Source organism: Manis javanica, chromosome 10 (assembly GCF_040802235.1).
Source record: "Manis javanica isolate MJ-LG chromosome 10, MJ_LKY, whole genome shotgun sequence".
Classification (NCBI taxonomy): Eukaryota; Metazoa; Chordata; class Mammalia; order Pholidota; family Manidae; genus Manis; species Manis javanica.
Window position 1 is genome coordinate 3,332,426 of NC_133165.1, and position 24,226 is coordinate 3,356,651.

The 24,226-nt window shown below is 45.5% G+C and overlaps 1 protein-coding gene across 16 annotated transcripts; it reads right to left on the bottom strand.

The window, feature by feature from the left end:
* Positions 1 to 10,367: 10,367 nt before the first annotated feature.
* On the bottom strand, positions 10,368 to 24,151 carry LOC108388739 (zinc finger protein 75A). Of its 16 annotated transcripts, XR_012121919.1 has the most exons (10): positions 23,978 to 24,149; positions 22,307 to 22,793; positions 20,951 to 21,146; positions 20,200 to 20,291; positions 19,803 to 19,929; positions 18,664 to 18,755; positions 18,268 to 18,391; positions 16,637 to 16,747; positions 15,525 to 16,457; positions 10,368 to 15,102 (listed from the first exon to the last, which is right to left on the bottom strand). XR_012121919.1 is itself a non-coding variant. In XM_037024499.2 (9 exons), the coding sequence occupies exons 2-9, from the start codon at positions 22,715 to 22,717 to the stop codon at positions 15,778 to 15,780; spliced, it is 1,791 nt and encodes a 596-aa protein (XP_036880394.2). In that variant the 5' UTR covers positions 22,718 to 22,793; positions 23,978 to 24,151; the 3' UTR covers positions 10,368 to 15,777. The 16 variants fall into 16 exon arrangements, 13 of the variants coding, with proteins under 13 accessions (XP_036880394.2, XP_036880391.2, XP_036880392.2 ...); XM_037024499.2 differs by having other exon boundaries at positions 10,368 to 16,457; positions 19,803 to 19,887; positions 23,978 to 24,151; XM_037024496.2 differs by having other exon boundaries at positions 10,368 to 16,457.
* Positions 24,152 to 24,226: the final 75 nt, after the last annotated feature.

A 24,226-nucleotide genomic window follows, 5' to 3' on the forward strand; every position in this document is an offset into this window, starting at 1 on the left:
GCCTGCACTCAAGGTCACAGGACAGAGGAAGACAGAGGGGCTGCAGGAGAAAGGAAAGGGGGTGTATGAGGAGTCCTGACCCTGACCATGGCCCGGAGGGCTCAGCTTCTGTGGAATCTCCATGGGGAAAACCTGGGTGAAGGTGGGGAAACTGTCCGTGGATCGTGGCCTGTGCTCACAAGGCCTTAGTGCCTCGTATAATTCATGGTGAAAAATAAGAGCCACGGTTTCTGCTGCATACTTTCTGGGGCATTACATATGAGACAAGAATGTACATTCTACCTCAAAGACGAAGACTTGGTTCATTTAGGGAAGAAGTACAACAAGCGGGACATAAGAAGACCCCAGTGTTCCTCAGGATGAGCCTGCCCTGGGCCCCCACGTGTCCCTGCATTACCGCCCTTGGTACGGCCATCAGGGTAAGCTCGGCAGGCCAGTTCCCAGAGGTACAGACTCCCCTCAGGACTAGAGGGAAAACTAACATCTTCACAAAGCCTGGGTAACGGCAAAGGGTGGGCTTGCACGTGGCCTCCTGAGGATGCTCTGCCTCACGGGAGATTCACGGTGGGGAAACAGCCCAGGGCTGGACGGGTTACTGACGGGCTGTGGGTACCAGGCCAAAGGAGCTGGACTTGACAGATGGAGAGCCCCAGGGAACGTCAGTGAAGTGCTCAGGAGGCGGAAGTGCCGATGAAGGCCTCACTAGCAGGATCCTCCCACTCCTGGGTCTGCCCTGCCCAGGGAATTCCAGGTACCCACTCAATCTGTATGTTTAGGTTGCCTTCACCCTCCACACTGCTTTATGAGTACCTGGGGCTTCCAGTATCTTCTATAAATACCCCCTGGATCATTTTAACTAATCGATACAATTTTTCAATTCACTCCCTTTTTCCCAGGGATGCCTAACCATCTCCAATAGACTGGACCAAATATTCTCAACCAGAGAAGTACAGCCTAGAGACTGTCACCATTTCATTCCTTTACTATGGGACACGGATGGTCACAGTCAAAACAGGAGCAGAATCCCTCAAGCCTCTTACCCACTTTCCTTTCCTCTGGCCCCTCTGCTACGCCTCCCCTGTGAGGGGACTGCCTTTCCAGTCAGTCTGGCAACAACCCAGGACTCCTGTTCCTGGGCTACAGGGTACTCAGCTCATCACCCCCTTTCTCACGGTGAATTCTTGCTTCCACCACTATTGGCTGCAGCCTCTTCCCAGTTCTGCTGCTCAGCCCTGGCTTGGTTTCTGGGTAGAGACAGCAGAGTGAGCGTTCAGTACCTGCGGAGAACTTGGGACCCTAGCAGGTAACCTCGCCACTCCCCGTGGCAGGGTAGTTAGCGTGAAAGATGTGGAACTTGGGAGACTGAGGAGATGATGTAGCTCTGGCAGAGGGAGGAAACTGCTCCTGGTCAGCTCGGGCATTCTCCTTACCCTGGGCCGTTCTAGCGGCATCTCTCCCAAGGTCACCAACTTGCGGTTTACCTGAAATTGCAAGTAAACCCTGGGTTTCTCGGGAGCCCCCATGCGCATCTTCTCTCCTGGGTGCAGTCACGTGCACAGTAACTCAGAACACGGTCAGATAGGTTCCAAAACCTTTCATTGCTTCAGTCTCTCCTTCTCAACACTCTCTTGCTAACACTGCCTGTGGACGTCGGCGCACATATTCCTGCATGTTAATGCCACCAGGGCAGTCTCGTGGTGGCTGAGGCTGTAGGCCTGGCCTCCTGGGAGGACAACGGGAAAATTTGTAACACAGTAAAATAGATATGAGCAGTGTGGAAAGAGAACAAGGTCAGGAAAGCCCCCTAGAAAGGATTCAGTTAAACAGTCAAAACTGAAAATTCAGAGAAGGCTCAGAGTTAATGAGTTAATCAGTTAAAGCTCAAAAGGTCAAGGGCAATTTGGCCTTGAAGGTTTGAATATTCCCCAGATAAGGAGAAGTATCTGAGCATAGCCCATGTCTTTACTGAGTCAATTAGATCATTGTAAGATTTACTCTAGCCTGCTAAAAGTCTCACCTATAAACAACATAATAAAGACAGGGAGATCCCACCTTAAAGCCAAAATTGCCTTTTGAAAAAAACCCAGAAAGTTTAAGAAGAAAGATTCTTAACATACTCTTTAGCAAACATAACTCTGCTCACCTTGGGGGAAGGGCAGGCAGTGTTGATTAATATGCTCCCAAACCAGGAAGCTGCTGTCCTGGGAGAGGGCGAAAGCAATAAGTTTTTTGTGTTAAGCTTTTTTGCAGAATTACCTAGAGGGCTGATAAAATGTCTCTTCAAAGAAACTTGAGACTACTTAACAAGTCCACATCCCTAGCCCTTTGTCACATTCCTGAAAAATCCTTAAAAGGGGGAACCCCCAACCTTTCAGGTTGTTCCTCTCTGAGGTCGCCCACACTTAAGACTGTGTAACTAACTTCTCCCATCCTTTCAGGGCAATCCTCTCTCTATAAGGCCCCCTGAACTTTCTAAGTACTTTAAATAAAACTTTTACTCTTGTTTCAGCACTGTGTGTGTCTCTTGAAAGCAAATTCTGGCATGCTAAGACCTCTACCCCTTAAGATCCTATCACCACGGACCAGATGGTCTTCAGCCCTTAAGATCCAATCACCAACGCAGAACACACCCTACCCCTATTCCTTAAAAACGGGCTTCCTCACCCACGAGCTGCTGCTCCCTCTCTCTGGGGAGTGCCATTTTCTTTCAGATAATAAAATCTCTTGCGTGGGCCCGTGTCTACTGAGTCGTTCTGGGGTAAGGAGGGTCGCGGCGAGATACCCTTTCATTTCTGCCCTTCAATTCGTTGTTGCCGTGGGTACAAAAACCACGGAAAATAACGCTCTCCCAACACTTAGTGTAAGTCTTGGGAGAGGAAAGCCCTGGGAAAAATATCTCTAAAAATCGAAATCAGTCAAAGGGAGAAATAAAGTTTAAAAGCCATTTATTGCTCAAAAACTGCAGTCCAACAACGTCTCTCCCCCTGCTCCGGAGGACGCAAGCCAGCAAGGCAGCTCCTCCCCTTAAAACTCTCAGGTTCAGACACGCCCTCGGTTGCCCAGGTTACCCATTGACGTGGAGAAACTTCTCTCCACCCGAGGATATGCAAATACAGTAAAGCCAGGGGAGACACTCTGGAAATGTTAGTTTTACCCATACTTAGGCTTCTGTCACACCACAGAACCAAGTAACTCTCAGGCACAGCACTGTGCCGAGCATGAGATCCAGTGCACGTCTGACATGGCGCCTTAGCAGCTTTTACAGTCTGAAAGGATAAAAGGGAAGAACAGACACACCAAAAAGGAAAAGGAGACCTATCAGAGACCTCATTTGTGACAGAGGACGGTCACACAGTCCGCCTTCATCCATTGGGGACCCCGATGGTTAGACATCAGGGCGTCATACTACGGAGCCTCCCGCACGGCCTTCAGCCCGGCTCAGGAGTTCAGTCCTGGGACAGGTTCTGCGCCTCGGGCTCAGTGCCTTTGCCTGGAATACGCGCTCCCTAAGCCTGACTCACTCTCGCCCTTGGCTCCCAACAGTTTGCGCTGCGGGTCTCCGTCCCTCCCAGCCAAGGCAGGAGGGGCACCGAGCTTAGAAAGAAGGAACGTAGACACGAACAGAAATTTGGGTCCTAACGAGGTACCAACAAAGAAAGCAAGGAACCCACACGGCCAAGGCGCTACCAACACCACGTGCTTGCTTCCTGAAGTTCTCAACTCCTCGTCCCTGTCCACGCTCCTCGAACGCCGTTTCTCACCTCTAAACGCCAGAATTTGTTTCTGGCGGCTTTATCTACGCCACGAGCTTGGCAGCTGCGGGCAAAGGGCGTGTCTGGGCGGTCTTCGCGAGCCCACCGCCCGCACAGGGGGGCACCAGGGCGCCATTGGGCCTCGGTGGCCGTGCTTTCCTCGTGTAAACCGCAAGGGCTCAGCGTTTCTCAAAGGTGCGTCGCCCGGAGGCAAACGGGCCGGCGCACCGGGCTGCCTCGTGCCCACACCTCCCCACAGCGGGTGGGGGTGCCGGCCCCCGGCCACACCGCATCTCTGCACGCGGACTCAGCCTCTCACCAGCCACGCTCTCTCTCCACCGCGCTCGGCCGGAAGCTGCCGCGGGGCCCGGCGGTACCGCCAGAAGGCAAGACGCATGCGCAAGCGCTGGGTCTGTCCCGCCCCATTCAATTTCCCCCGTTCCCCCGGGTAATCGACCGCAGTGCTGGCCGTTGTGTCATAGACTGTGACCAATAACGCTCTTTCCTGGTTCGTCCTTGGTTCGGGACGTTTGTTAATCCAACCTATTGGTTTATTTGTTTGTTTTGGGGGTCCCTGTAACAATTTTGTCAGTTACTTGGATGGGTATTCGGTCCAATATTGTCGAGGCTCCTTCCGTTTTGCAGAAATGACCACGACAGTAATCAACAAGCCGTGACGCTTGCACTGTGATTGGCATATTTTTAAACACCTTCATGCTAACAAAATCCTCACACCAATCCTGAGGTCAACACTCTATTTTCATCTTCCAACAAGGAAACCGAGATCAAGTTTTTAAGTCGCTAATGATAAAAGTAGAATTAGAACTCACTTCTACTTCAATGTTTTGCCCCCTGTAACTCTGGGGAGAGGAAATCTCAGGGTAAAAGACCTTTAAAACCGAAATCAGTCAAAGGGAGAAATAAAACTTAGAAGTCATTTATTGCTTACAAACTGCAGTCCAGGGCCGTCTCTTTCCTGCTTCAGTTAGAAGCTGGCCACCACTCCCACCACCTCTCAGGTTCAGATAAACCCTCTGTTGCTCAGGTAATTACCCATTGATATGGAGATGATCCTGTCTCCACACTTGAGGAATGCCTGTTCATATGCAGATACACTTTAGCCAGGCAAGATATTCTGGAAATATTACAATTTTACCCACAGGTCAACCCTCCACAAATCTCACCTTACAATTTACTCATTCCCCCTCTTCTGTAATGATCCCTGACCATGAAAACTGAAGCATTGTGACCAGACTGATGACATACAGTAGCACCAGCAATAAAATCATGATAATCCTCAAGCCAGAGGATTCAGTGTAAGAATAGAAATAGGTTAGCATAAGCATAGCCTTCTTAAAGGCCTAGAAGCCATTTTCTGAGCATGTGACTTAGAAAGAAAAACTGGAACTGGGTAAGGCCTTGAAAAACAAGTTACTCATGAACACCAGTAGTGGGCAGCTGTGGCCTTTAGTCAGCTAACCTTGGTCAGCTAATCTGACATACCAAGCTTATCGTGCAGAACCTCCCTGACCATTGAGGAGTGGTCTTATCTTGCTCTCGCCTAACCCCAGGATGTATGTCTTGCAAGAATAATGTGCAGCTGTGGAACATTACTATGAGTTAAGTGTTTTGAAAATGCTATATAAACCCTTGGCTTTGAGTGCTTGGGGTCCTTGTTGAGACCCGCTGCGTCGGGCTGACACTTGGACGCCAGCTAGCTGGCTGAATAAAGACTTTGCTTGAATTTACATCTCTATGCCTGTGTAGTTTGTTCTCTGGAGAAGCCTCGGAAGCCCGGACCCTAACAACAATAAAAAAATATTGGAATTTAAGAAGCATAGAAATAAAGGGAAATTAAGGGAATCCACACTGTCTGTAAGGGGCTCTTTTCACATTCTCATTAGGGAAGACAACGATGCTCCCTTAAAATTGTTATGTGCTACTAAAAGTGATTTTTGTTGGAAAAAGAATCCTGGCTGCATGGACCATGAGCCTGGCTCACATGTCAGTTCTAATGAGCATAGCATCTTATGAACTAGAAGAAGGGCTAAATTCATGGCAGTAAGTACATCAAATACATATAAAAATTCAACACCACAAACTCAGAATGGAAAAAGCTGGATAAGCCTGGGTGTTCCCGGAGTAGCTCTCTCTGTTACAGTGTCTCCGAAAGCGGAAGGCAGTTTGCAGTGGGTGTCACAAAAGGGAAATTGGGACAGAGTGTTGGAAGTAAGCTTCCTGCGGAGTATGGCCTGGGGGTTCCTCCCGGAGGGTCTTACCTGATCGGCCTGACATCTGAAAGAGGACACGGAGCATGTGCATTTTTATAGGAGCAGGAGGAAACAGGTCCTACGAGAACGACCAAGGCATCAGCTTGTTCAAGAAGTGATTTAAGGGAGGCTTTGTTTTCTCTTCCACTTAATCTAGTCACTATTCTGATGGGACTTTAAAGATCATTTTTGCACAAGTTCCACCAAATATGTTTCCCTTACAACTCATCAATGAGGATTAAGTCCTACAACCACAACTGCATAGGAGGCTGAGAAATACGGTGGTCACAATTTTCAGGTCACATCACATCATGTCACACATTTATCATTCACGACCACGTAAGTGCTGTATTACTAACAAAGAAATGGGAGTGGATACTGAGTAGCCAAGACACATGATTATTAACTGCCACCAGATTATTAACTTTTCCTGAATAACACTTCTGTATTGTTTTGCTAAATACGGGAATGCATTTCTTCACAAATAAAAAATGCAAAGACTAAAGGTTTTTATTCTTTTCAATTTTTATTTTGGGATAAAATTCACATAACAAAATAGTTTTAACCATGTTATTAAGGTGTTCAGTCCAGTGGCCTGTAGTATATTTGCAAGGTTCTATCATCATTAGCACTTCTAGTTTCAGAGTATTTTCATTATTCCAAAAGAAAACCCTGCACTCATTAAGTAGTTGTCCCCCATTCTCCATTGCCCCCATCCTCAGGTAAGCACTCACGTCCTTTCCTCCCCGCCTATGGATTTGCCCACTCGTTATTTTATATAAAGCACTCATATATGTGGCCTTTTGAGGCCTGACTTCTTTCACTTAGTATAATCTTTTCAAGATTCATAGTATCATTAAATTCCTTTTTATGGACTAATAATATTCCATTCTATGGATAGATTGATTTATCCATTCATTGGTCAATGAACACTTGGGTGGTTCTGGCTATTGTGAATAGTACTACTTATATGAACATTCCTGTACAAGTTTTTTGTTTGGAAATATGTTGAATTATTCTAGATAAATACCTAGGAGTGGAATTATTGGCTCATGGAAATTTTAACTTTTAAGAGAACTGCCAAATCAGAGGTTTTATTATTTTATATTCCCACCACCAATGTATGAGGATTCCAATTTCTCACACTGCACCAACATGTCTTATTTCCTTTTGAAAACCATTATAGAAACCCTAGCAGATGAGTTGTGGTATTTCATTGTAGTTTTAACTTGCATTTCCCCACTGATTGATGCTGGGCATCATTCCATGTCCTTACTTGCCATATGTGTATCTTTGGAGAAGTCTATTCAGGTTCTGTTTTTTAATTTGTATTTTTTGAACTTTAAGTGTTCTCTGTATGTCTTGGATGCTAGAGCCATATAAGATATATGATTTATAAATATTTTATCTTGTTAATATTTCATTTTATTAATAATGCTCTTTAAAACCAATTTTTATTTTGATGAGATCCAGTTTACCCATTTTTTTCCTTTGCTGCTTATTTTGGTTCCATATCTAAGAATCCATTGCCAAATCCAATGTCATGATTTCCCCATATATTTTAAGTGACTTGTAGTTTTACCTTAGATCTTGTATTCATTTTGAATTAATTTTTGTATGTTCTGTGAAAAAGCTTCAATTAGATTCTTTTGTATGTCTTTCCCAGTATCACTTATTGCTGATACTCTTTCCCCATTGAATAGTCTTGGCACTCCTGTCAAAAATCAATTGACCAGAGATGTACTGGTTTACTCCTGGACTCTCATTTCTATTCGACTGATAGGTATGTCTCAGTCTGTGCCAGTGCTACAATGTTTTGATAACTGCATACCTTCATAGTATTTTTGAATGTGGGAAACATGAGTCCTCCAAGTTTTTTTTGTTGAACATAGTTTTGGCTACTCGGGGTCCTTTGCAATTCAATATTAATTTTAGGATCAGCTTTTCCATGTCTATAAAAGATGCAGCTGGGATTCTGGCAGGGATTGCACTGAGTTTGTGGATAGCTTTGGGGGCTACACCATCTTAACAGCATGAAGTCTTCCAGACCATGAACACTGAAATTCTTCCTGTTTCTCTCGGTCTTTTAAAATTTCCTTTACTAATGTGTTATAGTCTTTGGTATACAATATTCCAATTTCTTGCTTATATTTATTCCTAAATATTTTATTCTTTTTGATATTATAAACAGAATTCCTAATTTTCACATTTTTCATAGCCAATATGTGGAAGCACAGCTGATTTTTTAATCTTGCTCTTGCGTCTTCCAACTTTGTTGAATATTTATAGTTGGATTTTTGCCAATTCTTCAGTGTTTTCTAACTATGAGATCATGTCATCTATGAAGAGATGGTTGTGTATATTCCTTTGAAATCTGAAAGTGAACTAATTGAAGAAAAAATCCTATGGAATGGAAGTATTTATATAAAACATTTAAATATGTAAAAACAATGCCATATATTCTTTATTGACACATGTATATGCTTATAAGATGCTTTGGTAAAACCAAGGATTTTCTAGTCATTTTACTTATTTGAATTCCCTAACTGGGCTTTTTTCACAAACTGGGCTTTTTTCAATTATCATCTTACAAATCAAAACTAAAAAAGGAAGGGGTTAAATAAACTGCTCAAGGCCACATAACTAGTAAGTGGAGCTGGATTATGAACCCAGGCAGTCAAATTCCTGAGTCACCACTCTAAGTACAAACATCAAGCAAACAAAAAACCCCTACAAACACCAAGCCCACAACAGTGGTTACCTTTGGGGAGCGGGGAGGGGGACTAAGGATGGGAAGTGGTGCACGTCTCACCCCAGTACACCTGCGAGGTTTTATTGATTGAGTGTGTGGTAGTTACACAAGTGCTCGTTATGCTATGTTTACACTTTTTCTGGGTAGAATTTATTTTATAACTGAAAATTAAAAAAAAACACAACCATTTATTCCAAGTCACTGGAAAGGAGATACAAGAAGGAAAAAAAAACAAAGGTAAAAAGGATAAAAAAAAAAATTGAATAGGAAATCTGAAAGTTTGTTCACTGGGGAGAAAAATACAAAAAATCCAATCTGTGATAAGGCTGCTAATGAAAAAAAAGTGGAATATGAAAAATACAAAAGTGAATTTCAAGAATGAAAATAAGAGACAATAAAAATATTACTGTAGAAAAATTTATAAACCTAGACATTTCTGAGAAGATAAAATGCCAAAATTGATACCTGATAGAAAATAGAACAAACAACCTCTGAAGAAGTTGAAATCATAAACATTAATTTCCCAAGAAAAGAACTCTAGGCCTGAAACATCCTCGTTTGCTGTTCTCCAACAAAACTACCTTGGCTATTCGTGACCTTGCTGTCTTTCACAGAAGTTGTAAGATCAGCCTTGTCAGGTTCCATGAAAAGCCCTTTTGGTATTTTTAATAGAATTGAAACATTGAGCTATGACTCTGAGTTTGAGTCATCCCATCCATGAAACGAGTTTCTATTTAGAAGTTCCTTAATGATATTTTTTTCCCACAAAGGTCTTGCACATCTTTTTTCAGAACACTTGTGTGTACAGTAATAAAATGTTGGGGAAGGTCTAAATGGAGTTCAAATTTTTTTGTTATCCCAAATGTACAATTGGATAGAAGAGGTTCTCCAAGCTCAGGGACAATTAAACATGCTTCTTACAGTTCCAAAAACTGATCAAACCTCCCAGTTTTAGTTTGATTCTCTCCTGTCCTTCCTTCCACTTAAAAGGTAGCTAGAGTACTCAGCATCGGCTTGAGCTTCCCAAGCGTGCTTGATGGCGGAACCACAGAGTCTGGGATGCTCCCAGCACTGTGGCCACTTAGTCTCACAGACAAGACCTCGCGGATTTCAGGGCTAGGCTGGGTCAATAACCGTGCTCTCAGAACCAACCCTGGAGCAATGGTGAGGCTGCTACCTTAAACAACTAAAATAAAGCTCCTTGTGGTTTGCCCTAAAAATCACCAGATCATGGACGATATTATTTGTGAGAACCTGAATACTAATTTTTGAGGCTGAACCTAGGAATTTTTTTCTCTCTCATTTCATTTTTAAGCCACACCAATAGATTTTATGGTTCTGGTTTAAGTACATGTCCTCATCCCTGTGACGAGATTACAGAAATGCCTCTTCCAAACTCCACATGCACCACGAATTCCAAGCATAAGCAGTTCAGACATGGTGCTGCTGGTTACTGGCCAAGCTAGGACCTTCCCACTGGGGGCCCTTCACTCCCCAGCTGGAGTGTCCTGCCCATTTTCCTGCCCGAGTTTCTCCCCAGCTGTCCTCCGCTAGTACAGGAGCAGCCAACCACACCAATCAAAGCACACTTGCTTCTTGCCCACGTTCCACGTGTTTTTGAGGCACAACTCACCTGGACTCTACCGCACTCACAGGAGGAATTCAGGACAACCCCGACGTCTCCCTCATCCACCATCAAAAGAAATAAATGCATCTTGTGCACATGGGGCAGTGGAGCTCCGGGGAACAAAGTAGGTGGAGCGGGGTGAGAGGAGGGCGAGAGGAGGGAGAGCCCACGCGAACCAGACTTCTCCACGATGTGTCCGGATAACCAGTCCGTCTGAGTTACCTGTCACCTACAGCCTTCTGAGCTCCTGAGTGCTCCCGTCAGTGTCACATTTGCTCAGTGGAGCATCTAGAGGACTCCAGATCTCTTCTGAAGGCCAATGAAGTGGCGGGATGAAAAGGAAAGGTTCCCGAGCTCCAGCACAGCTCCCCCTTTTAGGACAGGCCGGTTATGCTGCAGAAGCACGCAGCACCAACGGGTCACTGGTGAACGCAACATAAGTCTAGTTCTCAGCCCCAGAATTCTGTGATAGGCCTGGGGGACTCTCCACAGCGGCGTTCCCCCATGTGGGGGTGCGGGGGCTCAGCGCTCCAGACTGCTTCCACCTTGCGGCTCTCCCTGCCTCAGGCGCTTCCATGATTGAGGCAGGAGAAGACAGCAGTGCAGCCTTGCACCAACAAATGCTGCAGCCCAGGAGGGGGACTGGGGTTCACCCACTGCCTGATCTCACGACCCCACTGCAAGCAGCAGAAAACCAGGACAACGCCATCCGAAGCCCCCCACAGGTGTGCTCCCCTACTCCCCTGCTTTTCTGTACTCCTCCTGGAACAGAGGCTGGGCATGAACAGGCATGCATAACGCTGAATGAGCGCGTGTAGTAACTGCAGGAAATCCCCAAGAACCACATGGGAGGAGTCCCAGGGTCCTTAGGCAGAGGGGCAGGGGTTAAGAGCTCTGCAGACCTGAGCTGGGTGTGTTTGTAGGAAAAACTCCTTGGTGTAGTTCACCTTGGAGAAGAAGAGAAAATCCCACCGAGGGCATCAGGCCAATGGCTCAGGTGACTTAATCTCACGGTTCTGAATCCAAGGACCACATCAATTTAGCATAACTTTCCATGCTCAGTCCCTGAAGGGCTGAAATAGCACAAAGACACCTGCTTCTTTAATGCCCAGCACACTGGGGAGCAGGGGAAGGGGAAAGAAATGCACACCAACAACACCTACTATTGGCTAGGCCGTGAGGAGCTTTCCTTTCATCAATTCCCCTAATCCCCAGAACAACCCTGAGTTGAGGGTTCTCTCTACATCACAGGGAAAACAAAAACAAGAGTATTTCCGAAGCCAGTCCAGAAATAGGAAATGTTCTACAAGCTAGAAACAGACCCAAGGCAGTGTCATCCAGAGCGGCTCTGCAGGGTAGTGCACACCAGTCCTGCTGACCCTCCTCCAGGCCGGGCTCAGGAGGCTCACTGATGACCCACAGACCCACTAGCTATGCTGATAGCAACAAGCCCCCACATCTCTTTGAACCTTAGATTCCTGGTTTATAAAAAAAGAGATCAGGAAGTGATAATGTAACCATTTCCCTGGTATAACTTAAAAGCTCTAACAGTTAGCAAACCGAATTCAACAATACATGAAGAGGATTATACGCCATGACCAAGTGGGATTCATCCCAGGGATGCAAGGATGGTACAACATTCGAAAATCCATCAACATCATCCACCACACCAACAAAAAGGACAAAAACCACACGATCATCTCCATAGATGCTGAAAAAGCATTCGACAAAATTCAACAGCCATTCCTGAAAAAAACTCTCACCAAAATGGCCATAGAGGGCAAGTACCTCAACATAATAAAGGCCATATATGATAAACCCACAGCTAACATCATACTGAACAGCAAGAGGCTGAAAGCTTTTCCTCTGAGATCGGGAACAAGACAGGGATGCCCACTCTCCCCACTGTTATTCAACGTGGTACTGGAGATCCTAGCCACGGCAATCAGACAAAACAAAGAAATATAAGGAATCCTGATTGGTAAAGAAGTCAAACTGTCACTATTTGCAGATGACATGATATTGTACATAAAAAACCATAAAGACTCCACTACAAAACTACTAGAACTAATATCAGAATTCAACAAAGTTGCAGGATACAAAATTAACACACAGAAATCTGTGGCTTTCTATACACTAACAATGAACCAATAGAAAGAGAAATCAGGAAAACAATTCAATTCACAATAGTATAAAAAAGAATAAAATACCTTGGAAAAAAACCTAGCCAAGGAAGTGAAATATCTATACCCTGAAAACTACAAGACACTCTTAAGAGAAATTAAAGAGGAGACTAACGAATGGAAACTCATCCCATGCTCCTGGCTAGGAAGAATTAATATCGTCAAAATGGCCATCCTGCCCAAAGCAGTATACAGATTCAATGCAATCCCTATCAAATTACCAACAGCAATATTCAACGAACTAGAACAAATAGTTCAAAAATTCATATGGAAACACCAAAGACCCCGAATAGCCAAAGCAATCCTGAGAAGGAAAAATAAAGCAGGGGGGATCTCACTCCCCAACTCCAAGCTCTACTACAAAGCCACAGTAATCAAGACAGTTTGGTACTGGCACAAGAACAGAGCCACAGACCAGTGGAACAGACTAGAGACTCCAGACATTAACCCAAACATCTATGGTCAACTAATATACGATAAAGGAGCCATGGACATACAATGGGAAAATGACAGTCTCTTTAACAGATGGTGCTGGCAAAACTGGACAGCTACATGTAAGAGAATGAAACTGGATCACTGTCTAACCCCATTCACAAAAGTAAATTTGAAATGGATCAAAGACCTGAATGTAAGTCATGAAACCATAAAATTCTTAGAAAAAAACAGGCAAAAATCTCTTAGACATAAACATGAGTGACTTCTTCATGAACATATCTCCCCGGGCAATGGAAACAAAAGCAAAAATGAACAAGTGGGACTATATCAAGCTGAAGAGCTTCTGTACAGCAAAGGACACCATCAATACAACAAAAAGGCATCCTACAGTATGGGAGAATATATTCATAAATGACAGATCCAATAAAGGGTTGACATCCAAAATATATAAAGAGCTCACACACCTCAACAAACAAAAAGCAAATAATCCAATTAAAAAATGGTCAGAGGAGCTGAATAGACAGTTCTCTAAAGAAGAAATTCAGATGGCCAACAGACACATGAAAAGATGCTCCACATCGCTCATCATCAGAGAAATGCAAATTAAAACCACAATGAGATATTACCTCACACCAGTAAGGATGGCTACCATCCAAAAGACAAACAACAACAAATGTTGGCGCGGTTGTGGAGAAAGGGGAACCCTCCTACACTGCTGGTGGGAATGAAATTAGTTCAACCATTGTGGAAAGCAATATGGAGGTTCCTCAAAATGCTTAAAATAGAAATATAATTTGACCTAGGAATTCCACTTCTAGGAGATTACCCTAAGAATGCACCAGTCCAGTTTGAAAAAGACAAATGCACCCCTTTGTTTATCGCAGCACTGTTTACAATAGCCAAGAAATGGAATCAACCTAAGTGTCCATCAGTAGATGAATAAAGATGTGGGACATATACACAATGAAATATTATTCAGCCATAAGATAACAAATCCTACCATTTGCAACCACATGGATGGAGCTAGAGGGTATTATGCTCAGTGAAATAAGCCAGGCGGAGAAAAACAAGTACCTAATAATTTCACTCATATGTGGAGTGAACAAATCAGCAGAATCACAGAACCCAAGAATGGACTAACAGTTACCAACTGGAAAGGGACTGTGAGGATGGATGGGAAGGGAGGGATAAGGGCAGGGAAAAAGAAAGGGGGCATTACAATTAGCATGTATAATGTGGGGGGGTACGGGGCGGGCTCTACAACACAGAGAAGTAGTGATTTTACAGTATCTTAGTACGCTGACAGACAGTGACTGTGAAGGGGTATGTGGGGACTTGGTGAAGGGGGGACCCTAGTAAACATAATGTTCTTTATGTAATTGTTGAGTAATGATAGCAAAATGAAAGAAAAAATTAAGCAAAAAAAAAAAAAAAGCTCTTAACAGGAACACATGTGAGTCACTGCAGGTAAAGGGTGCAATATAAGAAACTGCACATCATCTATGGAGCCCTCAGCTATCTAATGAAGTTACCACCTAAGCCTGCTGTAAAACGCTGCTCTGGGGAAAATAGACAGGAAGACTTTTTCTGCTGAACAGCCTCCAGTGTCAGACAGACACCATGTGTGCTTTCACCTACCCTTGCCCAGCACGCAGAACCAGGTCTCAACCCTTTCCTCTTGGGAACCGGGTCTCCTGCTGACTGGCATCCCAGTCACCGTGCGCACTGAACCACATCCTGGTGGCAGCACACACTCCAGTCCCAAATATAACTCTCAGCTTCTTAGTAACAAATAAGAGAGAAAATAAAAAGCGATCAATAAAACCTGAGTTGATCTTGATCTCCAATTGTCTTTTAGGCTTCAGGAAAAGTGCTAAAATTTATGGTTATTTATGTCCTATTGATATTGTGAGGTAAGGGACCAGTGTAGTTGATTGCAGAGAATTCTTCTTTACATTAAATATATTCCATGGCTAAAAATTCCAACCCGTTTCCATATGATCTCATTGGAGATGTTTCCCTTTTTTCAACCACCATTGATGAGGCATGAAATAGTTCATTATTAGGTCATCTGGCACATTCCCTAGTAGAGAAGTAAATATAATTTTATCACAGTAAAAACTAGGCTAAGATTCAAGAGCTAAAGTTGCCAAAATGTTCAAGAAGGGATTCAATGTCCAACTCTGAACAATGTCCAACAAGAGAAAGGAAGAAAATCTAATTTTTTCACTGGAATTCATTTCTGACTCACGGAACTCTTGAAATTAGTAAATTAACTACCTTGAAGACAATGGTATGCATTTAAAAGTGCATATTATTGCTTTTTGTTTTGAAAGACCATGCCACAAATGTTCCTCTCATGTGTTCAAGAAAGAATGCGGAAATCAATGCAACCCTAAGAATGTTCAGTATGATCAGATAAGACAGACTCAAGGCTGCAATCGCTATTTGAGGCTGAATTTGCTATTTGGCCAGGTGTAATCCCAGAATAGCTTTTTTACTTACTTGGAATGTTCTTAGAACACCTTGCTTCCTAAGGAATTCCCTGAAGGTTATCAGTCAAAACACTTTAAGTAGTAATAGCACATATCCTGCACAGTTAACCTTGATTGCTTCCTGTTCCAATTATGTTTCTATCTTCAAATTTTCCACTGATGAAAAATTCTACATGGTTCATAAATTTGTATTTTTCATAAAATCTAGGTCAGTCTTCACTTGGTGAATTTCTTCACACTCAAGACAGCTGATAAGCTTCCCTTCATTGGTGAAGTTTCTGGTGTCTAAGAAGGCTTGACCGCCTGCTGAAGTTTCTCCTGCATATGGTACATGTGTAAGGCTGCTCACCTGTGTGGGTTCTCCTGTGTTTAATTAGATGAGAGTTCTGACTGAATTTTTTTCCACATTCATGACATGTAAAGGGCTTCTCTCCAGTATGAGTTCTTTGGTGTGTGTGGAGATTTGTATTCTGACTGAAGCTTTTCCCACACCATGAGCACTTGTATGGTTTTATTCCTTGGTGTGTTGTTAAGTGCTTATTAAGATCTGAACTCCACCTAAACCTCTTACCACATTGTGGACATTTATATGGTTTCTCTTCGGTGTGAATTCTTTGGTGCTTAATAAGATCAGAGCTAACTCTGAAGCTTTTCCCACATTCCTGGCATTTAAAAGGCTTCTCTCCTGTACGAGCTTTCTTGTGAAGATCCATAAGTTTCAGCAGCTCTTGTTTCCAGGTTGAGAGTTTCTTTCTTTTCTTCCCTGGAAAATCTCGGTGCCATTTCCCCACCCTGTGCAGATCACCATGATTTTCTTTACCCATTGTTTTCTGGGGATATTTCACTCTGGTCTTTTTTGATACTATCTCTGCTTGTGCTTCTATTTCTAAGGAAGAAAGACACACAGACTGATGATTTCCAGTGTAATTTTTTAGCTTTAGACCTGTTGGAATAAACATAAGAATCAGCCAACTATATAGAAGAGCAAGAAAACTATAAGAATAGTGAAAAAATTCTACTGATCATGATTTTAAAAGAATAGCCAAGTAGAATCTGAAAATGTTAAGCTCCTGAAAATATTCCTATCAAATCACATTTCTCCTAATCCCATGGTGTATTTACCTACAGGCAGCTTTCTAGAGGTGTCCTTCAACTCCAGGGACCCTTGAACCCATGGCTCTTCCCCTTGCTCTAGACAGGAGATCACTTTAGGTTTTGGGAGCACAAACAATGCTGTGAACAGAAAAACTGAGGTCAGACACTGGCAATTTAGCAATGGTCCCCTATTTGAGACTATTTCAGTAGGAGCAAAGAACATTTTTACTGTTTGTTACCAGAAGTACTTAAAAGGACAGACTCGTGTATCTGGTAGTAGGTTTATACTATAGTACATCTGTGAGTAGGTATACAATGTGCAGACTGAGATAAATCTAAAGTGGATCTATGGGAAGGATGTATGGCATGGGGATCCAGTGCATGTCGCCTCTTTTCTGCCAACAAGAATTCCCCAAATTCCACTGAGGTGGAATCAAACTCCAGAGACTGCAGAGGATATAGGCTGTCCTGTCAATGCTTTAGGAGGACTCAACTGATCAGACCAGCTCTAGCAGAGCCAATGGGAAGGTCACTGCGTCAGAGATCACTGATTTATTAAGGTCTCAAGTACCAGACACAGGATTCAGAAAGATTTCTACCCCCGTTATGGCTGACTGGTTTACATATAGCTGGAGGAATCAGACCAGAATCACTGAACAGACTTTTTGAATACAGATTGCCAAGTAAGGTAAGTATTCATCACTCATTCAGTGTGTTTTGACTGGCTGTTGTATGCCCGGCACTCTCCTTTGGCCAGGGATGCAGAGTAAGACAAAGTCCCCTGATCTTATGGAGCTCATGTCCTAGTGGAGGAATGAGAGAAATAAACAACAATGAATAAAATGTCACAAAGTGATAAAAAAGCAGGGTGAGGGAGCATTTAAGATTCTGCTTCCGTGAAAGTACCCTACATGAGGTTATGTGGATGAAGGGCTCAGTGAGAGAGTGATATTTTAGCAGAAACCTAAAAGTAAGATTTTCACCATGTGGCAAAAAACTGCCAGGAGAAGGAAAGCAGAAATGAGGACGACACGTTCAAGAAACAGCCAGATGACCAGTGTGGCTACAGAGGCCTGAACAAGTTCACAAGTGGCAGGAGTTGCGGGCAAGCAGGAGAGTAGGAGCTAGATTTTGGGACTGTCCTGGGAACCTTGACAAGGAATGTGGATCGTATTCTGTAATGTGTGAGAAGTTCTCCTAAGTTTTGAAGCAGAGAACTATCTTCAGCTCCTTAAGTTTTTCAAAGACCACTGCTGTGTGGAAAGCATGGTGGAGACGTTCATGGCAAAGGACCATGGACACGGCTGGACTCAGGCTCTGCTGAGCGAGGAACCAGAACTGTGATGCATCAGCAGTGGGTACGATGCCAGATCACAGAAAAGGACGACTGTTTCTTGCTCTGAGCAACTGGGAGAAGGGGGTGCCCTTACCGACCCAGGACAGAAGAGCAGGCTTAGGAGAGGACAGAAAAGAGATAAAAAATTCTATGGAGCATACGGAATGTGGACTAGACAAAGCTGCCAAGTGGTTGGGCACCTGTCCCGTCCACACCATCTGGTTGAGAACCCACCAGCTACGTGGCACTAGGGTGCATTCCCAGCAAGCCGAGAACAAGACAGATACTCAACTCCATTGTAAACGGTGGCGAGAATCTTTACCTAGAGAGATGACAGTCTCATAGTTCTCCTGCATTACGTCATTGTAGAGGGCCTCCTGAGTGGGATCCAGCAGCTCCCACTCTTCCTGGGAAAAAGACATGGCCACTTCTTCAAATGTCAAGTTCTAAAGAAGAGAACGGGCTTCAGCTCAGTATTTGCCACTGCCCACCATCTTGCCCACGAGCTGCATGGTTGGCCAGGCACTGGAGGAATGAACAGCATGTGATTTATTAAAAAGCAAGATAAAAGGAAAGAGGCAAGGGATCAGCAGTCAGGGAGCTGCCCACTTCCCCAGGGAGACCACCTGGGCTACCACGCCTCTGAGCACCTGCTGGGCAGTGTGGGTCATGGGCAACAGAGAAGGGCAGCTCTAAACAGCTGGGAACCGCGGCTCACCTGGGACTCGGGCAAGACGAGCTCAGGAACCACTGTCCAGTCTTTGGTGTTTCTCAGCTCAGGAAAGGCCAGGATCTGGTGAGCAGGCACAGCTGTGGGTGGAAAAGAGCCAGAGGAAAGTTCTCTCGCCAATGACATCATTAAACTTATTTTTAAAAAACAGAAGAATCTTTTAATAGAGATGGGACACCCTCACAACTGTATATGGTACCTAGAGGTGGCTTTCCCATTGGAAACGAGAATCAAGCACCTACTGGCCCTTGCAACTGGTGCCCTCCTTGACTGTGTTAAGTGTTCATGAGTAAAGCCAATAAAAGGAATCTGGTTTATTTCCTCACACGAGAAAGTATTCTGAGTTGGGCAGAAAGTAAAGGTGTCTGAAAGTGCAGAACTCAGAGTCCACTGTGCCAGACAGAAGAAATGAGAAGACAGAAATGAGCTTGGTGAGCTCAAGAAACAGCAAAACCAGTGTGACTAGAGGACTGAGCAAGGGCACAGGTGGCAGGAGAGGAGGGAAGGGAGTTGAGTACTGGCCAGATTCCTTACCATGGTCCTGGGTACCTTGGTAAGGAGTTTGGATTTCATTCTCAAGTGTGAAGAGTCATCATATGGTTTTGCAGCAGGGATATGTTGTAGCTTGATCTGGTTTGGAAGCCTCTGGCTGCTGCATGGAAACAGACTGTGGGAAAGCAGGAGTGACAAAAGGGGCGGCCAGGCAGGGAGCTACCGCAGTGGGCCTGGTCGGAGATGCCGCTGACTTAGACCAGGAGGATGGACACAGCTGGACCCAGGCTATACTGTGTCCGGAGCCAAGAGGACAGTGATGCGTCACCAGAGGGCATGATGGCAGGATCAGAGTCAAGGATGGATGCGAGTTTTCAGATCTGAAATATCTGCTGAATTATGGTGCCCTTTATGCAGATGAGGAAGAAAAGAGGAGACTAGATCAGAAGGGACTGGGTGAAGGAAAAATCAAGAATTGTAGGATAAGAAATGAGCATGTCGACTTGGATAAAGCTTCCGTGTGACCGAATACACCTCTGCCCAGCCCACAACCAGCTACTTGCCAGAGGGGTGCTTTCCTAGTGCTGAGAAGACAGATACTCAACTCCATTGCAAACGGTGGCGGGAATCTTTACCTAGAGAGATGACAGTCTCATAGTTCTCTTGCATTACGTCATTGTAGAGGGCCTTCTGAGTGGGTTCCAGCAACTCCCATTCTTCCTGGGAAAAATACATGGCCACTTCTTCAAATGTCAACAAGCTCTAAGGAAGAGAATGGGCTTCAGCTCGGTATTTGCCACTGCCTACCATTGTGCCCATGAGCTGCATGGTTGGCCACGCACTGGAGGAATTAACAGCACACGGTGCATTCAGTGAGGGCAGAAAGAGGCAAGGGATCTGCTCACAACCTAAGTGGTGCCCACTTCCCCAGGGAGACTATCTGGGCTACCATGCCTCTGTGCACATGTTGGGCAGTGTGGGTCAAGGGCACCAGGGTAGCACAGCTCTAAACAGCGAGAAATCACAGCTCACCTGGGACTTAGGCAAGACGAGCTCAGGTACCACTGTCCAGTCTTTGGTGTGTGTCTGCTCAGGAAAGGCTAGGATCTGGTGAGCAGGCACAGCTGTGGGTGTAAAAGAGCCAGAGGAAATTTCTGTCGCTTCTTAATGAACATTCTGAGCTCATTTGTAAGATACAGAAGGTCCTTATTCCGTTAGTAGAGATAGGACACCTTTACAAGTGTGTATGGTGCTTCACTGCAGATAAGAACCAATCATCTCCTAGCCTCTAGACAAGGTTCTTCAGGTTTCATGAGCAACTTAGTGAAGGAGTAAGCTAGTTTACTTTTTCTTCCTAATATTATTGTGATTTATGCAAAATGAAACTTATTTTAAAATGAAATACTCAGGGACTCCAGTATATAGTAAGAGATATAGCTTTTATCATTTATTAATTTTTTCCTGGTACAAAATTTTTTTCACATTCTGTCACTGACAGCCCATTTCTGACCCTAATTCCTTCAGCATTAATATGAGGCGGCCTTAACCCTCTCCACTTTTCTAACAAACCAATTTCATGGGGTTATTACCAGGATTCTGTGGTTTGGGTATTTGTGTACTTTAGGCCAGCCCCACCTTTATACAGTATGCGAATCTACAGCCACTTATGGAGCATTATAATTGGTAATATGGTTTGCAGATGCACAGAGCTGGGCACTCAGAAAGCACTCAAGAGTATTTTGTGTCTTATTGCAGCTACCAGAATCATCGCGATGTTCCTTACCCCTCTCCCATACAGGCTGACTCCCTGTATGAGTTCTCCTGCTCAGCTGTTCTCGCAGACCCTGGTATGTATTCCAAAATTCTTCATCCTGGGATCTGCCCACTCGCTGGGGCTCTGCTGGCTTCGGCTTGAAGCCTGGGGCCTCTGAGGTTTCTCCCAAGAGCACTGCCTCCTTTCCCAGCTCATGGACTGCAACCTAAAAATAATCCCCATCCTTGTTACTGCAGAACTTACTTTTGATTTGGGGCCTGGTGTCAGGATAGGAAAAGCAGAGTCTAGGTGGTAGTTAGGTAAGATATTCTAATGAAAATGAGAAAAATACTAAAGAGATATTGGGCCACTAAGTTCTACAAAGTATCCACAAAATCTGTGTAAATGAGGGTTCAAAAAGGGTGTGGCTGTTGTCAGCCATCCAATGCAAGTGCCTCCACACTCTGCATACAGCCCAGCTCAAGACTATTACCTGTGCAGGCTACCTGTTTTCGTGCCATCTTCACAGGCTTTCTGCTTTGACTTACATCCCTGCCATGGAGGTTTCCTGTTTTTCAGTTGTCTCAAAAAAGAAGGAATTAAGTAACAGTGTTTCTGTAAACCAGACTTTCCCTATGGGCAGGGAAGGTATTCATACAGAATGGGAATAAAATGGAAAAGAAAGGGAAAGGAAAGAGTCTGGCTCCAGCCTTCTAACACCAAACAAATGCCCTACCCTGTACTCTTCCCAATAGATCTGAAGCCAGCTGGTAAGCAGCCACCTGCCCGAGGGCATAGCCTGGACCCCCACTCAGCAGCAGAACCGAGGACCAACAACTAAGGGAGAGTGTGGAGGCTCGTGGCTATGCTGTGGACGACACCATCCTTGTCTTTCTTCGCTCAGCTAGCATGTTTGGATTTTCAAATCTTAGTTTCCCACTTTTCTACTTTTTCTCTTCCTTTGCAATCTAACCTAGTTTTATTTCCTTCTCTACTATTTCTGCTTTCTTTTGGTCTCTCTGTGTTCTCCTCTTTTTACATTTGCTCCTTCCTCTCCAGCTTCTTCTTGCCTTTTATTTGTTTCTGAGAACTTAAGACCTGTCTCCTTGGCCAACCCAGACTAGGTTTATTACCCTCAAGTTATCACCCAGGCTCCAACGAGAGCAAAAAGCAATCTTGCTCTAAGGCAAGGCGAGTCTCTGCCAGTATCTGTGAAACCTATGGACTATTGCTGCAGCTCTGTGCTTTCAGGTCCTGCCTTTGATGTCCTAAAGGAACAACAGGGCAGTGACCTAATTCATCTTATCTCCCAATTAACTGCCCCCAACCCCAATATATACACTTTCAACCTCTTTCATTGCACGTATCAGGACTCTTTCTTCTCACCCCATTCCTCACTTGACCAGATTCCCTCTGCAAGTGTTCTACCAGGGCCACAGCCTCCTCAGTGCTCTGCAGACCGTGTTTCTTTATGTGGATCTGAGTGTCCTTGGGCAGAATGGTCAGGAACTGCTCTAGCACTAGCAGTTCCAAGATCTGCTCTTTTGAGTGGATCTCTGGCCTCAGCCACTGAGAGCATAATTCCTGAAGTCGGCCCACAGCTTCTCGAGGTCCATCAGCTTCGTGATAGCAGAAGCTCCGGAAGTGCTGGCGAGAGCTCTCGAGGCTGAGACTGTCCATCTGTGGCGTATGCTTCTTACTCTGACTGGCACTCTGTGTCACAGGTCCTCTGGTTTCCCACAAAGCCCTGATCTGCGGGTTCAAGTACTCAGCCACCTTCGGATCTACCATCATCATTCCGCAATAGGAATTCTGCTCCTGTGTGGGTCACCCGGCCAGCACCACCTTTGATGACTGAGGCCCAATATTCTTCCTAAGGCACAGAGGGCAGAAAAAAGGTACATGTCAATAAGAGAGTCACATAAACTGTATCACCTACTATCTAGTATGAGACAAAAATTAACAGAAATGGTCTTGCCTTGCCTTCCACTTAAAAACCAAATGCCAGGCCCTTTTTTCTCTCCTGTTCTATAATTCAGCCGAATCTCAGCACAAATCTTTGATGACAAATGCCAACTGATGACTGTCTTAAAAACAATCAGGAATGGCTGGTGGGTGAGAAAACTGACACCCAGTGGTGCACAGAGTTTTGGGTTCATCCAAAGACTTAACTGACGTACTTCCCATTCTGTCCTTCCTCCCCATGTTAAGGAAAAATTAGGAGAACATTCTACCTTAAAATGTAACGTATCACCCCAAACTTCTGTCTTTAGTAAGGGGGACAACTCCTAGGCCCGTCCCTCGCACCGCACCAGTGAAGATGGAAGCCCTCCCGCGGTGGAACATCGGGGAGTCTCCTTTCCACTGAGTGAATCCTGGCAGGAGGGCCGAGACAGCAAGGCCAGCAGAGGAAGTAAGCGGGGGGAAGGCAGCCTTATTCTCAGAAAGCATCCCCCAGCCACGACAATGGGCGCTCAACCTTCTTCCGCCGCAAGACACAGAAAGGCGCTTTGCAGGACACTCGCGCCGCCAGTTTAAATTTTTCCTCACCTAACCCTGAAAACCTACCGCTGCCCTTTGTTTACAAAAGGTTTATCCAAATATCAAGGCTCAACAAAGGCGAGAATGGTACTCGGTGACGACGACCGCGACCCTCCGCTAACTGCCTTTCTTCCAGGGTCACAGATTGTCGCGACCCTGCCGGCCACCTGCAGAACCGGCCCCGCGGGCCCGCGCAGCAGCCCGGGACACTCACAAACGCCGGGCTCCGGAACCAAGGGACACTTCCCACGCTTTGGCTCCGGCAGACGCTGCCCTCCGGGGCCGGACGCCCGGTTCTCCCGCGGTAATGCCAGCTGAGCCAGCAGAGGCGGGAACCTGGACAGCGCCGGCGGCGAGCACCGTGCAGCCTCGGGGCGGGAACCAGCCGCGAGCCGCGGCGCCACATTCGCAGAGCGGCCGACGAGCGGCCTCCCAACCGACACTCCCGCCGCAGGCGCCCGAACATGGCCGCCTCGCCCAGCCGCCGCTGCCGCCGGGAAGGCGCAGCTCCGTTACCTCCTGGAGGCCGCCCCCGGGTCCGCGGCGCCGCTCTGACGAGCACGACTCTCAGACCCGCTCTCGACGCCCGCGGGCCCGGAACCACCAGCGCCCGCCGGAGCCCGCCGCCCACTAGAGGCAGTTAGCGCGCCGCGGTCAGAGACGCGCGCCCCGGCCGGAAGCGGGCGCCATGCGCTTCCGGGGCGGGGCTCCGCCACAGCCCTGCCGGCAGGAGAGCGGTAAGGCCACCGAGTCCCGGGCCCGCCG